General features: G+C 33.2%; 1 protein-coding gene across 4 annotated transcripts in view; it reads right to left on the reverse strand.

Annotated features, from left to right (window-relative positions):
* Positions 1-18,687, reverse strand: part of LRRIQ1 (leucine rich repeats and IQ motif containing 1) — a 250,333-nt gene that overhangs the window by 128,097 nt on the left and 103,549 nt on the right. For all 4 annotated transcript variants that reach the window (XM_037847784.1, XM_037847783.1, XM_037847782.1 and 1 more), the window contains exons 15-18: positions 18,228-18,407; positions 15,044-15,490; positions 11,931-12,141; positions 2,386-2,505 (exon numbers count right to left, since the gene is read on the reverse strand). In XM_037847784.1, the coding sequence (XP_037703712.1) occupies positions 2,386-2,505; positions 11,931-12,141; positions 15,044-15,490; positions 18,228-18,407 (958 nt within the window). The remainder of the gene's footprint in view (positions 1-2,385; positions 2,506-11,930; positions 12,142-15,043; positions 15,491-18,227; positions 18,408-18,687) is intronic.

Here is an 18,687-nt window from a genome sequence, read left to right on the forward strand (position 1 = left end):
GAAAAGGGTACTAAATGAACAAACTAATGATGTAAAAATCAATTGTAGGAAAAGGTTGCTCATTTTGATTGGAGCATATGGAAGCCACAGGGGAGAAGTGTAGATAAGGCTGTATAAATGATTTGCTACCTTATTGCAGAATACTTATCTACCAATTTAAGATGTTTGTTCTCATTTTTGTTAGCAACAAAGAAACACTAAAGCTTGTTGATCAGGGCATTAATAAGATCAGAGTTATACTTAACAAATAATTGGTAAAAAATGTTTACAAGACATTGGAGTAATGCTAAAAAATAAGCACAAAATTAGTTAGAAGGCTTTGTAACTGAAAGGAAAACAGTCACAGAAGTCAGAAATGGGTTAGTGGCCCTAAAAATGGTGGAAAGAAGACACATTTGAGACACACTGGAGACATGACCAACAGACATTGCTGACCAAAAGGGCAAAAAATAGAGAAGAATTAAAATTAGGGTACCTGACAATACAGTAAAACAGGAGATTTGGGAAGAGGAGCTGGTTTGGAGGCAGGGGTAGGGAAAATACCACTTCAATTTCCTATATGTTATACATAAAGTATTTTCTGTTATGGAAATACAATGCTTAGTGAACTGTTGAAAATAAGGACTAGAACTGTGGAGAGAGGAGAGGTCAGTTAGGAAATACAAATATCTCATGTATTATTTCTCTTCAATTATCAACTTCTCCCAAAGATCTCATTGTTCATTTCATATATTTTACCAGTGATATTAAGCTGTAACCCTATTAATCAGGCAAAGGAATTGGAGTGTAGGCTGAAGTATAGGTCTATAGTCAGCTATTATAATTTCATGACTTCCTGAATTCTAGATATTCCAAAAAGCTTTGTATATTTTATTTTAGTAAGTACTATCAGATCAGAAAGACAGAAACAGGCCTTGCATTAATACAAATCATTCTCTAAAAGTATTTTCCATACTGAAGTTCATTATGAACAAATTCTGTTCAGTGAAGAAAGTAGGCTTCAATTAACTTGCTTCCTTAAAAATCAGGTAAATTAATTTGAATCTTGAAAGACATCAGAAAGAAACATACAGTAGAGTGTAAACTAGAAAGGTTTTGCACATAACACATGATTTAAAAATGATTTAAAAATCATTTACTTTGCTTTCAAGACAACTACTTTTTTTTCCTAGTAAATAGAAATAAAACACATTTTTCCCTAAGTATAAGTAACTGGTTTTATAAGGATTTCTCATGAAGGAAACAGTGCAATTCTTTTGAGTATTTGAGTTTTGAAAGGAGAAAGGATATGAACAGTTGAAATTTTACAATATTATACATATACCAACTAAAAAGTTTATCAATCTTGACATTTCAAGAAATGGGCTGTTAAAAAAAGCAGTTTTCTATCCTAACAGAATAATATTGAATTTTTTAAAGGCTTGCTTTCAATCAAGGCTGTGACCATAAGTAGTAAAACAATTCAAGTATGGGCAATAGTATTCTGTAGTTATACTAGCTTCATCTTCATATCTTATTAATGCAATTTTCACCTTAATTTTTAAGGAGATATTTAAGACTAAAAGTTACTATTCATAGTTTGGTATTGAAACTGACCCTTAGTCAATTATATTTGACAAAAAAATGGAAAAAATATATGAAATAGATTTTAATTCTCCTGATTGAATTTTGAAAAATACTGATATTGAACATCAAAATTCTCATTGATGTGTTACATATGCACACAGGAAACCATAAGAGACTCTCAGAATTAGGGATATACAATAATACCACTCATTTTTTTTTCTAGGCAACACATTAAAATTATCAGTAATAAATGATTACAGCAATTATTGTAAGAAAGCATCTAGTCAAAGAAACTTGAAGTTGATTTTGATAAAATCAAAGCATTCTTAGCACATATGTTTTAAATGATTTAGTAACAGACCTATAGTTGAAACCATTTCTGTCACCACAGCCTGGACCTGCCTTAGAGAGTTTCTTTGCTCTGGGTCTTTCTCAAAGCTGGAGCAGTATTCCCAAGTATGGACTATGCTGCCTCTCCATCTTAGTGGTGGAAAGGACAAGAAGCAACGATTTATTTTTTACTTTGGGGGTGATGTCCCAGCATAATCCAGTTTGCTAGATTCCTAAAAATTTCACTGCTGTGGTGAACCCCTGGGTCTTCATAGGGTTTATCTCTCACCCTCAAGCCCTTGCTTACCTCTCCTGTACCTAGGCTGTGTGCTGTTAAAAAATTAAGTGTAAGTAGTGGATTTTCTTAAGTGTTATGTGCAAAAGTCTATAGTCTGTAACAGTGTCAACAGAACAAATAACTTAGAAACTGGTTTAGCTCTAAAACATACTAAATATATTTTATACACATATGTTGTACTTGGTACTTACTTCATCAAAAGCAAAGTCTTCTAAATTTATTTCTTCATATTCTTCTTCAGATTCTTCCTTCCTAATAGCTTCTAGAGCTGCTGTCAGTTTCTTTCTCAAAAGAAAGCCTTTCCAAACTGCCTAAACAAAAATTTGAAGCATGTTATACAAGGTTATAGATCAAGCCCCAAAGCAGATTCTCTGTATTATCCCATTAGGAAGATAAAACATCTTAGACCTTAGTTTAATGTCTCAATAACTGTTTTTTTGAACTTTTTGTGACACTTAAAACTGCAAGATAAATTAAACAACTGCATGTGTCTAAAGTTCTGAATCTCAGGAGACTTTCCTCTTTGGTAAGCAGAAAAGAATCTTTAAAACTCCCTCAACTGCACATGTAGGTCAACCAATCCATTATGACAATTCCTCCAGGACCTATTCTAAACTAAGAAAGAGATACAAAGGAAAACCAATTTTACTAATTTTAAAATGACTCTGCACAAAATAGACTAAAGCACATTTAGAAAATTTTAACCTATACAAATGGCCATACTAGAGGTGGTATCCTGGCCAATCACAATTAAGTAATTTTATTTTATCATTCTATCATAGAATGATAGAATGCAAAACATTCAGCTTTTTCAATACTTTTGAAGTGGAAAAAGCTTTCCTAACTATAATACCAAGTATAACACAACTTGAAAAAAAAATGAATATCTTTATATACTTCTAGGTAGTGATCTCCAGGATATATCATTACGTATAAAGACAAGGGAGAAAAGTGTGGATTGCATGCTACTGTTTACTCTAAGAAAGGTGGAATATAAATATATAATAAAGAAATATATAAGCTTACATATACACATTTAAGTACAGATGTATATGTGTTTGCATATATTTAAAAAGCGAACATATAAATCATAAAATAAATTGTAAAATAGTTATAGAGGGTGAAAACAGTGTGGAAGGTATAGCCATAGATGATAGACTTCTCTAAATATACTTTGTTTTCTATATTTGACTTGGGAATGATTCACCTGCTTAATATAATTGTTACATAATTATGAAGTAAAAAGAAATTCCTAAAAGAAAAATAAAAATGTTTCAAGTTGTGAGCATAACCACATAGAAATTATTTAACATGAATTTAAATTATTTATTGACTATTGCTTTAAAGTATATTTATTGACTATTATTTATTGACTATTGTCCCTAGTGAAATAAACTCAAAAGGCACATTTAACTGCAAAAGATATCTTAAAACTGTTTTCTGGAATCATATTGCCAGCAACAACACTGGTATTAATATTCTGAAAAAATTACATTATATCTATGTATTTTTTGAGAAGCTGAACATATAAACAAAAATGACCAGACCAAGTATACGACACGAGAAGTCTTACCCACAATCTCTACAACAACCAGTTCAAGAAGCCAAACCACAACCTACATCAATGAGTCCAGGAATCTAAATCACAACCTTTGTAGCAATTAGCAAAGATCAGTGAAGACTTGGTCTTCTTATTTTTTACCCCCACATCTAACTCAAGACCAACCACAGAAAGCCAAATATGCTTCCCAAACCAATTCAATAAGATGCTCCACTTTCAGTTGGCCTGCCTCCAGCTTCCTATGCTAGCAACCTCCAAGAAAAGCATATCTGAAGACTCCCCCTGTCTTTTTTTTCCATCACTATAAAGCTTTCCCACTTCCTCCTTGTTTTAAAACTGTGCCAAACACCAGTGCTGGTGACTCTCTTGCATAGCAAGCTCCAAGTAAACAGCCCATTTGTTCTCATTTGGGTGGTCTTTGTTTATTTCCACTAGGTATGTGTGTATAAATACATGGGGGTGGGAAGACCAAAAGACCAATTATATTTAATGTCATTAGGAGCAGGATTTTCTACAGGAAAAAAGAGATGCAAATATAAAATAAGTAAAAACCCTGTATTCTAAAATTAATTTAAAATGTTGGCATGAATTCATCATGGTACATTTTCTCTTAAAAATGAAATATATATTTTCATGCTCAGAACACTGAGAAAATAAAACTTAATGACCACATAGGTAGCAACAAGCTCCTAAAATCCAGATCGTGGTCTCTAAGTATCATTACCACCAAAGGAACCACACACCCTTGGAGAAACAGCTGATTCTGGGTCTGGGAAAAAATTTATGCAAAGTGAGCTTGGAACATCTTGTCACATTAGAAAGCAAGGAAGGTTTTAAAGACTACTGAATTGTGTCAAAATAGACCCAGGAGCTAACTTGAAGAGACTCCTATTGTTCAAATAAGGGACAATTTGAATATCAATAAGAATTATAACTGCAATGGGACTAAAATATACCATATATATTAAAATTCATGCATCTATAATAGAAAACATTATGGTCACTTCTGGAAGATGCTAGGGAACCTATGCATTAATCTAAATATTGGTAAATAAATATTGGTAAATACCAAGTATTTAATTTGTCTTTTCTGTGTGACATTTGTATTTTGCGTTATAGATAAAGAAGGAATGATAGATCAAGAATATCACCAGTCCGAAAGCTACTAATAAAATAATTGATTCCAACAATGATCATCAATAACCACTGATAGTCCTCAAAGTGAGGCAATCAGGCAAGTGGCTCCTCACTGTAGTACACACCACCACCTATGAAGTATTCTTGCAAACCATAGGTCTTATTGTCAATTTACAGCAAACAGAAGAGACAAAGAAACATGTTAAATGATGCCATGGGGATGTGTTCTGCAAAATTCAGAAAGTAGAAAACTTTACAGGACAAATGTCCTGGTTTCTTCAATAAACAAGTTGCAAGGAAAAAGAATGGTGGGGGGTTACTATCGATTAAGAGACTTAAGTAACCTACAAACCAAACACAATGTTTGTATTCTGCTAAAAAAAAATCTGTAAATGCACATTTATCAAATATTAAGAAAAATTTGAATACTGATATATTTGGTGATAAAAAAGCCATTTTTATGTATTATAACATATTGCAATTATATTTAAAACAATTGTTCTTACAGAAATATATACTGAAATATTTACGGAAAGAATGATGTCATGTCTGGGATTTGTTTCAAATAATCTAGTGATGAGGGAGACACAGGTTTGGTTACAGAAAATTCAGTATTGGCCAGTAGTTCAACTCATGTTGAAGGCAGGTTTGGGGGTACTTGGGGCTCTTCTTGGGATACTTGAAATGCTCCTTAATAAAAGTTAAAAAATACACATACGGTGTAATTCTTTTTTTCTTACAATCAACACAATTATGCGAAATCAGAAACCAAGCTTTACTACTTAGAATTAAGTGACCTATCAAGCTGCTTTTATTGGTTCTCAACTATAGTTTCCAACAATCATGGATAAGATCACTATTCTTGATGGAAACTCAAACTATTCTACCACGTAGTCCAGTACATACAAATCAGGGACAGTAAATAAGTAGCATGCATTTTGAAATTTATTGAAAGAATACTATACGCCATATATGGATAATATAGCAGTAAACAAAACAGACAAAAATCTCTATGAAAGGATTTTCCATTCTAAGAGGAGTAGGAACCGAAAATAAACAGAGTAAATAAGGAAAATATACCCTATGCTAAATAAATACTGTGAAGAAAAATAAATCAGTGACAGGGGATGAGAAGCATTGGGGAGGGATTGCTATTTTAAATAGGGTAGTCTGGGAACTTCTCATTATGTAGTTAACATTTGAACACATATACAAATGGATCTTTGGGCCATGGACCTAAGGATACCGTCAGCATGCAAAATCAATACCCTAAATGTTATTCCTTGTAACATCCTTGCTCTGGATTAAAACTGGGGGAGGGAGACTTCTGTAGTGGCTCCCAACTGCTATCTTCCATGTATTCTTACACTCTCACTCCATGCATGGCTAACTAACCCTGCACTGCTCAGATAAATCAGAAACTGTGCTATAGCTGCTCCTGCTGGCAACATTCTCAAGTCTGTGGTCCTGGGGAGGTCCTGGAAGAAGGTGACACATACAGACATACAGTGCCTCACAGTACTGCTACTGTATCTGGAGGTATTGGCTCTTCACAGGTGTCAAATCTAGTATGCTCCTCAACAGCTTCCCTTCCCTGATGTTGTTGAGTGCTAGATACTTGAGTGTTTCAATGGTCCTGCTCCTCTTTCCTACAATCAGTGAGAATCCCAGTCCTCTAAGAGTGGGCATAGTCAACAACCCTACTTTCTGGTGGAGATGGCATTATTGAATAGGCTAGTTTCCCATAACTCCACTCTACTCATTCAATACAACTGACATGAAAACTCAATTTTCTCCTCAACTCTGACACATCAACTTCTCAAACATTCTCTGTGTTCTACTACTTTAAACCCTCATCCCATCTTCTTTACATAGGAGCAATTTGTTTCAATCAAACCTCACCGTCTATCTCAACAGGCTCCTTTTTAGCATCTGTTAAAAAACCTTACCCTAGAAGTAAGGAACACATTAGTATACTTTCATACTCTCAGACCCATTATAACTTCTTTCACATTTGCATATATGTCAGACTTCAGATTCCACTTACAAACTAAGACTTCATTTCCTGGAGAGCATGTTGTAGGTTTGGGAGGTCTGGATGGGCTACGTTCTCTCATCTATTTATTGCCTAAAATATGGTTACTTTTCACTGATGTCTCTCTTTTATTCACCAACAAAATTCTAAATCAATTTCTAATTATTATCAACATTTTAACCGAAACTTCAAATCATCTGTAAAATGGGAAAGCTAAAAATCATATTGGATACCTATATGGATTAAATTAGAACATTTATCTACAGTGATAAGCACATGGTTGCCACATAATAGACACTTATTAAATCTAAATTTCCTAATCTCTTTACCTCCTTATTTCTAACAATTCTATTTACCTAGCTGCCATTTTTTCAAAATCATGTGATATTAAACATCATATAAGTCTTAAAAAACAGCCTATTAAATTAAATCATTTAGCCTGTAAAAGCAGACTGTAGTACAAATAATATTCCTTTATTTTTTAACTTGCTAAGAACACACTCTAACCTCTTCAGAAAGTTCAAGGCTCTTCTTATCAGAGAAAGGTTGTCAATATGAGTCAAAAACTTGGACAGTTTTAGTGGTTGAAACAGAAGACCAAACATCTTTGTGTGATGAGGATCAAGACTGAAAACACTGCTTAAGAAAATGGCTTTCCTCTTTTGACTTACCCATTGTGGAGAATACTATCAGCTCTTTGCCCTCTGGGATTGCTTTCTCCTAAATATTTGCAGTGTCATTACAGACCTGGATATGTCACCTGCCCTGGCTAACTGTCATTCTCAAACTGATTTAGTGAGAAATGTACTATTTTCTTTTACTCCTTTCCTTTAGGAATTTACAAAATTCTCTTTTTCGATTCCATCATTTGGGCATTTATGGTCTCTCACTTCATAGTCTTCTTTCAAATTGCTTTCTCCTAAGCAAAAGTGCCTGAGACTTCTTCTTCCTAGGAAGTACCTTTCACAGCCCTTTTTCCAACTTTGTCCTGGTAAGATTCTAGAGAATTAAGAAGACAAACTGTTTCTCCCTTAATTCTCTTTTTTTCTTAGTTCATTTTCTCTTCCTTACCTATGTACCCCTTTTTTTCCTTATGCCAAGGTGGTTAAGACATCAAGATTAGATGTAGACTGAGGGAAAAGAAGGTATAAAGGACAACCTTTAATCCAGGCCTTCGGTGACAAGGCAAAAGGATTGATTCATCATGGCTCACAATGGATCTAACCCAACTCATCAGGACTAGGACTTTACAAGCTCAAGACTATAAACCATAGACTGTGTTATTCTGGTGTGAAAAGTATAGATACCTCTCTCATAATCTATGTAGATCAGGAAATTTAAGTCTCAGCCATCTCTATACAGCCTATCAGAAATAAGAGTAAAACAAATGTTCTGATAAGTAATTTTCAGCTTCTTCCTATTCATCTGAAGGTCACAATTTTTTTCCCCAGTAATATGTTTATGATTAATTCCTTTCTTTCCCACACATTCAAATCAATTACCTTGCCAGACAATAATCTCTCTGTTGGATATATCTGACATCTTTTTCTTCTCTATCATCAATTCCCATCCCCCAGAACTCACCATATGCTTGTTACATGTTAAAATTCCTGAAGCTCACACACCTCTAACCATGCTCCTCCTATATTCTCTCATTATTCTAGTTGTAGTAGTAGTCTAGTTGAGCCATAACTTATTATTCCAGGACCATGAAAACCTATCTTCTTTTATTTCTACATTCTCTCATTATTCTAGTTGTAGTAGTAGTCTAGTTGAGCCATAACTTATTATTCCAGGACCATGAAAACCTATCTTCTTTTATTTCTACTATCCCTTATACCTGGAATTCTAGTCTCTTAATATTTACATTGACTCCTATCTATTTCTATAGGTGTATCTCACATCCTTTATATTAGTTAAGATAAGCTAACTGCTGTAACAAATAGATCCAAAGTATATAATGACTCAAAAACAAAAGATGTTTATTTCTTGGTCACACAAAAAACATGGGAGGGTAAACAAGCCAGAGAGGCAGCACTTTAACATGTAGACACAGTCATTCAGGCAGATGGGATTAGTAGCCTCTGCAATCTTAGGTCACTTTCCACTGCTGCCCTATAGGCTGCCTCCATTTCAGCCACCTGAAAAGGGAAAATAATATGGAGTGTCTGTGGGAGATGCTTATGGGTCAGACCTGGAAGTGGTGCACCTATGTGCCACTTGTTCTATTGACTAGAATTCAGAAAAAGGGCCACACCAAACTGCAAAAGAGGCTGAAAAATGTTGTCTGGCTGTGTGCCAGGAAGAAGAGGAGAACACAGGTTTTGGTGAGCAAGGAGTAGTCACCATCACATCTTCTATGAAATCTTCTCTTTGTTCCTTCTAGAGCCTAGGCTCTTCCTGTTCTGCTACCTGGGTTTAGAATTCATGTTCTAGAATGTGGTTTAAGAAACTAGATGATTATACCCAGCAAAAAAGAAAGGTTGAGTTGACTTCAATGATTTTAAGTACCAAAAGGTACAACAAAAGGAATTTGTCCTAAGATGCAAAGAAAGGCTGAGTTATTCTTCCTCTTGTTACAAATACAAAGGGGAAAATCTTTGAAGCTCAACCAAAGGACATACATTGGAGATATCAGTTTTATAAGGTAATGAACTCTTTTTTGAAAGGAATTAAGCAAAAGGTAGGTAGTCATTTACTATAAATGTTGGAAAATGTATTGCTCATCTAGTGACGACAGGAAGAATTTTGGACAACATGATATCTACATTTTTTATATAGAATAACATTTTGAGATATTAACTAAACTTACTTTCTTTTCCTCAAAGTTTCCTTGAGCCTACTGTCCTCACTCAATTCCCACCACCATTCAGACAGTAGTAACAGATTTTTCTATGAGTTGCTCTCAGGAGGAGTGCAGTACAGAGAAATTAAGCCACTTGAAATCCTATATATATTCATATATAGCAAAGATGATTATCTTGAAAACTATGACTTTCAATAGCAACACCCACACACTTGAGAGAAATGGTGAGCGCTATTTCTCTCTTTTTTATGCCTATTCTTCCAGTTTCTTGAGCCAAAAACTTTAGAGGCATCCTTGACTCCTATCTCTCTCTCATGTACCACAACCTATGAGCTAATATTATCATCTCTACTCTCAAAGTTCACAGACACTGACAAACACACACACACACACATATATCCTCACAATAAATCAAAATATATCCTGAAATGTGATATTCTTACCAACCTCCATTGATCACTCTACACCATGCTTTCATCATATCTTTTCTAGATTATTGCAATAGTGACCTACTGCTTCTACTCCTGCCCTTCTACAGTTTAATCACAACACAAAATAAACTTGATCGTCAGTCCACTACTCAAATTAGTCCAGTGGCTTCCCATATCATTCAGAGTAAAAGTCTTTACAATGATTTATTACTTAAAAGCCCCACTTTTCTCCCCTTATCTATTTCTCTCCATTTATACTGGCTTCCTTGCTGTTCCTTAAACACTGCAAGTATACTCCTGCATTGAGGCCTTTGAATATTACTTTCCTTCGGCCTGGAATACTCTTCTCCCAGATATCCTATGGCTTAGTCTCCCATTACAATTTCACAGTCTCTGGTTTTCCATATCCATCTTATCTAAAATGATAAAATTCTCTCTGATATTCCCATCATCCTGCTTTTACTGCTTTATTTTTCTTCTTAATATTAATCACAATATTTATTTATGTTATACATTAACTGTACATCCTAGCCAAATGTAACCTAGAGAAATGTGTATATCAAGAAATATTTGCTGAATGAATGAAGGGAAATGCTAATTTTTGTTTACTTGCCGTCATTCAATTTAGACACAGTAATATGAATTTACCCAGGCTTTAACATTATATATTTATTTAATGTTCCCTCCTCTACCAGGATATAAACTCCATGAAGAGAGGTATCTAGCATATTTTGTTCATAGTTGTTTCCTGCACCTAGAATGGTACCTAATAAATAGTATACACTGAAACATATTTGATGAATGAATAAATAAAAGAATGAACGTGATCAGGTTGAATTTCATTTCAAAATCTGTCTTTGGTGACTTTGAGTCAAGTATCTTTACTTGCTTTCCAAGTTGTTTAAATGAAATGGGTATTTGAGAGGATTTAAAAATTATTTTGGCATATTTTAAAATATGCTCCAAGGCATAGCTATCAATTAATGCTAAATTAAACACAAGTTTATTTAAGCATGAGTTTCTTAGAAGACAAAATAAGGTGAAGAGTTAGGGGAATTATCTCAAATAAGTTATTTTTTCTTAAGCTCCTATTGCTGCCACAATATACAGGTCAATATGATTATTGCCACACAAAGGAAAGAATAATATTGATGCTTCAAATTCCAAAGTAAACTTTTTTTTTTTAAGTTTCAGATACTCTTCATGGTTTTCATACATGTGATTTTCAAAATTGTTTTTTATTATTTATTTTCAAGCATGTCTAATTGTAAAACATAGGTGTCAAAAATTGGGAAGAAAAATCATAGATGTTCTACTCATGGCAAAGACTAAAGAATGATAAGAATGTATATTTAACAGTGGTAGATTGTATTGTTCACAATCATCTGTTTCTGCCCTTTGGCTATGACTTACAGTGCCTCCCATTAGATGGAGTACATTCTCTGCTTCATTGTTGAACTATGCGGAGTGAGACTTGTTAAGGCTAATCAAATGTTAGCAGATGTGAACATGATAGATCTGAGCAGAAGCTTTAGATATGCTAGTGTGGTTCAACTTGGTCTTTAGCCATGAGAACAGTATGTTCCATTTTAGGAGCTACTCACTCAGCCTAAAATACTGAGCAGAGACATGTAACCTACATGTCATATGAGTCAGAAATTCATCCTTGAATTTGTAAGCCGCTGAGATTTGGGGGTTGTTTGTTATGCAGAATAACCTGTGTAAGACAACTAATTGCTAATTGTTACCAAAATACTGAAACTAACCTGAATAAGAATAGCAGCCTTCTCTCTCTTTTCTTGGGAATTCACAATATTTTCTGGTTTTTCTTTCTTTAAAGGAGTTTGGCTCTTGATGCAGGAATTTGGCCAGGATGTCAGGGGTCGTATTGCAGCAGTATATAGCCCTGTAGAGAAATTAATCTGTCTGCGCACAATGTAACCACGCCAGTATGCCTGGATTACCATAGCTGCCATTCTATCAAGAGAAGAAAAGAAAACATTTGTGTCCATAAATACATAGTTGTAGACAAGAGGTCCTCACAAGCTATATTTATAAATATGAGCTGCATAAAGTAGTATTTAAAAATAAGACTCTTTTTGTTTAACTATAGTCGTAGAAATAAAAATAGTATGAATCTTCAAATCTGAAGGAGAGAAATGTAATATCACTAGCAGGAAAGGGGTGTGGGTTTAACGAAGTTTTGTTTGTTTGTTTTAAGGGGGGAGATATTACAGTGTATTTGTATGATACCAAGGATGTTGATCCAGTAGACAGTGGGAAAAAGTGATGATGCAGAAGAGAGGGGACAAATCCAGGAGCCAACCTTGAGTTGGCAAGAGAGGATGGGGTCATGTGCCCAATGGAGAGATTAGCCTTGGAGAGTAAGGAGAAAGAGACTGCTTCACTGTAAGAGGAAGAAATCTATCAGGTCTTTAGTAGCTTCATTTTCCAACCTGATCATAGACAAGTGTTTCAATCACATCCTTATAAGCTCCCTAAATTTTCTAACATTTTCCCAGGCCACATCTTGTTGCTAATTTCAGGCACTGTATCAAGCAATATGGTGTTTTTCTCTCTCTCACATCCTCCTACATTGCCCAGCAACATTAGCAAAAGTTGCATAACAACATATACTGATTGTAAGTGGCTTCTGAGTGCTTTTAAGTACTTGACTTTTCTTAACTGGATATATGTTGCTTTCCCCACACAGATTATTGCAGGAGTACAATTGAGGTATAAAGTATAGTCAAGGCAAATTATTCTGTTTTAATAGTCTTCAAATGCCTGCATTAATATGGAGAAGCTATTCTTGATGAACTCCCCTTCCCCAATGACTAAGCTTTCAAAATAATTTTATAATTGCCAAGCCCAATGAAATTTTCTTCTTCCTTATACTATTTGGGTTTAAGGTAAAGTAAAATTAAAATGACATCTCCTGGCCAGACATGATCACATATTTTCTTTCATGGTAATATATTTGTGGGAAATTAGAAAGGAAGGATGTAACTATTTCCTATTGTTATTTTGTTTTATTATTGTTTTTTACTGTTTTATTATTTCTTTTTGTTTATTGTTTATTATTATTATCGTCATTTTCTCCATCATCATCATTATTTTACCTAAAGCCAATATACAAGCCTTCATCTATTTTCCTACGAATAGAAGATTGAAGTTAATGGCCAAAACTGCTGGTCTAAAATAAGCCACTTTGTACTCCTAATAATTGGAGAAAAATATTCACATTCCAACAAATCATTTTTTCCTCCTAGGGTAAACACAATTTTATACATTTTGTTATGGATTTAATTCATATTCAATCAATTCGTCCCTTCACTTATTGAACAAAAATAAGTTATGGAACTTCAAAGTACTATAACAGGTGCTTTAGGTGATAGAGAAAAGAATCAGAAAGCATATTCACAACGCATAATTGTTAAAGAATGAAAGGCTTGTAAGAAAACACACTTCTATTTCTTTATAGATATATACAAGTTTTACTGACAAATTGTGAATTTCTTTTAAAGCTGACCCATCCTTGATCTCATGAATTCCTCAGTCCTATATCACCAAACTTTCTCAAGAAAAAAACAAAACAAAACAAAAGGATGACAGATATTTTCCTCAGAGACACCAGCACAAGTAAAGAAGCTGATTTTAGTGCTTCCTGAAAGTAGGGTACTTGCTATGTTGAAAAACATAAAAACAGCATGCATTATTATTGTTACTATCTTTTTTTTTAGCAAAAATTTTAATGGCCAAATGTCTTAGCATAAGAGCACATGTGACTCATAATAGGAAACTTCGATACAACTGACAGTGAATCTTCCTGAATCACTGAATGGCAAGATTTAGAGAGTGGGTATACATTTTCTTTTACCTTTATTTTTTAGCTCTGTGGTTTACCTATATTCTCAGTTCTTCATCCTCACTTATTATCACCATTTGGCCATTTTATTTATCATGTACTAAGAGGTCCTAAATGTTGTTTATAGCAATTTCAATAGGCAATAGGAGTGTTTGGAATAAAGGTAATAAATTAATTGATAAAATATAAATCAGGAAATGTTAAAACAACTTTCAATAAAATGTTAAACATTATGAAATACATATTAGTTTTAGCATATCAAATGATTTAACATAGCACCTAGAAAAGAAATCACAGTTCACAATGAATACTCCTGAAAGGAAGAAGACTGGGAAAATCAAGTTTAGATAATACAAGGTTTTGTGCCCTGCCCAGTCTCACAGGAAAAGCTGAAGTTGACCATTTTTTTCTTTTATTGGTTTGATATTTAGACTACAATTAAGAAGAGCGAGAAAAAGTTGATAGGCTAAAGCAAAAACTAATCTTTTACTGGTTCAATAAACAATTAAAGGTAACCATTAACTTTCTAAAAGTGTTTCTATTTAGTTGTTAGGCCAAAGAAAATTATAGCACATGCAAACACAAAGATGCTTATTAAATATTTACTAGATCAATAAACAAATAAATAGCATATGCAAAGATACATGTTAAAAATAAAATTACTAATTATTCAGAAAGTATTATTTTTATTAGTTTTAGAATAATCTAGTGTTTTGTTTCCTTTGAAAATTCATTTTAATTATTTAGAAATTGGAAGGCAGAAAAATCATTTCATATTTTTCCTCATTTTAAATTAAGTAACTAGTCAATTAAATCAGAATCTGCCAATAGTCAACCAAATAAATCTGTATTATAATTATAATTTGTGCACATTATCAAAACGTAATTAAGGGAAATAATATGAAATATGAGTGATTTAAATCCTTTATCAAGTTATTATTTGGTACAACTGACTAAGATCATCCAAAAAAACAGTAAACATACAATTGCAAAAAAAGTGACAAAACTTACATTTTTGCACTATGTTCAATATTTTGGCAATTCCTCAGCATAGGACTATTCATTACTGTTTCCATGAATGGGATTTTTGTGGTGGGGATGTTGCTTGCCTTGCTGTTTTCTTTCTTTTGGTCTACTTTTTCTTCCTGATTCCTTCCTTTCACATCTTCACATATGGAGGAAGTTAAAGGGGAGTCAATGGAGCTAGGGTAAATCCATTTCTCGAAAATATTTGGTGAGGATGGTTTATGTTTGCTTGCACAAGAGTTGAGTATACTATTTTGCAGTAGGTTGTCACTGTTTGTAAGGGCCAAATGACTTTGCTGAGCTTCTGACTGATCTGTCTTGGTGATACTTATATCTCCATTTTCATGTGCACATCGGTATTCATTGCTAAGTGTCATCAATTCCTTAAAATAATGGCAGAGATTTTCTGCAGCATCCAAAGAGAATATAGTTCTGAACAAATAAATAATGAAGGTATTTAATAACAGGAGTTACATCAGCAAATATTAAAACATGTATAGGTTTTAAGAATCTCCCTGAGTGACCTGGAGTGAACATTAAACTTACTACAGCATTCATTATAAATGTAGTTCTGTCTGTTTCTATTAAAATTGATCTCATCACTAACAAAATTGGAAAATATGTACTGAGATAACTTAGATACACCAGCCCAGACAAAATGTCTGGAATCTTTAGGACCATTTTTATTCTAGGTATTTTTGGTACAAATGATAGGAAAAAAAGGCCATACTTTTACTACCATAAACATGAGAAATCATGGCTGCCTAAATTTGGAGAAGTTATTTATGAAATCAAGTTAAAGTATTTTCTACATAAACTCATGCCATATAAAACATTTGTTTTGGGCTTTTAAACAAAGAAGTTATATTATGGGAAAGTTTTAATTTCCATTTTTGTCTGGAAAAAATAATCCACTGGGAAGAGAATTCAAATACTTTAAGACAAAAATGGTTGTGATTCTCCTGAAAAATTGTTGGATTGGTATCTTATGGAGGTTTTGACTTGTATAATTAATCAAACCATCATGTTTGTAAAATTTGAGGATCTCAATAACAATTGTAAATGACTTTGCATTTATACAAGCCTTATTTTTTGCTGTATTGTGTCTGCTTTTCCTTTTTCCTTTAAAATTTTTTTACTTACTTCAAATTTATATTTTCTGACTATATTTAGTATGTAATCACAAGGTGCCTTAAATTATTTCTGAAACTATACAGGATTTAAATGAATATAAAGAAAATTTAATCATACCAAAGAAAATGAAGGTAATAATTATTTCCTAAAATGCAGTTAGACAGCATCTATGTTCGCAAAGATAATTAATAGACACTAGCATAGAGTCCTCCAATATACTTTTCATTTTTTGTATTTCATCCATTTTGTTGATAATGATACAGAAAAGTTTCAATTAAATATAGGGATATCAAATGTGTTTATGGTTAGCTGTTCAATTCACCACCATTAATGCATTAAACCTATAAAAGATATTCTACTCTCCATTTTCAAAGCTAAAATGAAATAAATTGTAATGGCAGTAGTCCAAAGGAATTGAGAAATCTAAACTTCATTGTGAGGGATGTCAAGAATGTTTTTTATACAAAAAAATTGTACATTACTACATGTACACAAAGTGATATTAGTTTAGATTTGCACAAAGATACATGCAAATAAGTTTAGTATTTGTTAAAAGTAAACATTGTTTATTTAAAACATCAGAATTATTTTTAAAGCTGTGAGACTTGTTTTTAATCTGAAGATTATATTCAAAAACATTGAAATAGAATAAACAACTCAAATAAGGTGAGCATTATGAAAATATTAATAACATACATAAATAATACTTTAGCAATTAAGTTTAGACATTTTAAAGCCCATATTACTGTTTCAGTTATAACGGAGTTTCATCATACATGAAATATGAAATCTTTTTCTTTATTTGTGTTCTCTGAAGCAATGAAAATTTTAAAATATGGTTATAGAAAGATCAATTATAATTCATTCATAGTAACGCATTCAGAATTTGGGATGCGGTGTTGGAAGTTCTCTTTCTTGAATATTTTATTAGGACTCTACTCCCAGCTTCTCAGGTTCTGTCCTCTAAGTATGTGCATGTGTTAACTGACCTTATCCACTGTGCCCCCATAAAACAATCATATACACACATATACATATATGCATACATATATATACACATATATATATGTATTGTGCTGGTTTGAATCTATCATGTACCTCAGAAAAGCCTATGTTCTTTTAATCCAATCTTAAGGGGGCAGACCTATTGTAGATGGGACCTATAGATTAGGTTGTTTGTTTTCATGGAGATGTGACCCCACGCATTCAAGGTGGGTCTTAATCCCTTACTGGAGTCCTCTATGAAAGGATAAAAGGCAGAGACATTCTGGAAAGAAGCTAAGAAAGAAAATGCCCCAGGAGAAGCAAGAACCCACAGAAATAGAGAAAGCCATTTCGGAACCAGCACCCAGGAGAAGACATTGCCATGTGCCTTCTTATGCGATAGAGGAACCCCGGACACCATAGGCCTTTCCTCAGAGAAGGTGTCTACCTCTTGATGCCTTAATTTGGACATTTTCTTGGTCTTCGAACTGTAAATTTGCAACGTAATAAATCCCCATTGAAAAAGCCAATCCATTTCTGGTCTATTGCATTCTGGCAGCTTAGCAAACTGAAATAGTATTCATATATATTAACATAATACCTTAATATAAAATATGTATTATAAGGCTTGCCTTGCTGTATTCACACTATTTATTTATCTGATTTCCTCTTATTTTAATCTGTGAACCCTCTGAGGATAGCACCTAATTCTTAGCAGTCTTGCCTGCAATAATTGTTGAATACATTCGCAATTGATTAGTTGAATTTCTTACTCAATGATTATTCGCCTCTTGCCTTGCAGTTGTGCCCATGCTTTCATTTATTTTATTTAATATTTTAGCATTTAAATTACATTTTAGATTATGTTCAAAATACACATTAATATATTTCAAAGAATAAGAAGATGATGCCCAGAATTTTTTTTTTAGGGGAAGATATCCACCAAACACAATGTTCTAATCCAAAAAGTATGACTGTGTTAAACAAAATATTTTTAATCACATGTAAATTGCAATATTTCTTTTAATTCCAACAAAGATTATAATCTTACCCTTTTCCGGTGATATAGTTTTCAATCAATAAATTGAATCCTTGAATCTGGGATTGACAAAGTGCCAGGAAGTGTACTGATTCTAGGTGATATTGTTCTTCAGTGTGGTTTCCTGAATAAAAATTTAGCAATTCACCATTGAGGATCCTTAGAGCAGGTAATATTTTAAGTAGAGAATGCCTAATTGAAACGGGAAAAATAGATAATCTTGATATGGAGAGATCATATCTACTATAACTATAATGCCTATTACTTATACAATACAAGCACAGAGTGTATATCTTAGAAAATGTTATTGATTTTATAGAGGAAATGACACTCAAATTTTTAACAAATTTGTCATATACATAGTAAGCTGTAGACTTCTTGATTTCCATCTAATTGTTTTCTTCTAAAATCATAAATGGGAGATCCAAACAGTTGGGAACTCAGGCTGGAAATTGGATTAAATAAAATTTTG

Source organism: Choloepus didactylus, chromosome 8 (genome assembly GCF_015220235.1).
Source record: "Choloepus didactylus isolate mChoDid1 chromosome 8, mChoDid1.pri, whole genome shotgun sequence".
NCBI lineage: Eukaryota > Metazoa > Chordata > Mammalia > Pilosa > Megalonychidae > Choloepus > Choloepus didactylus.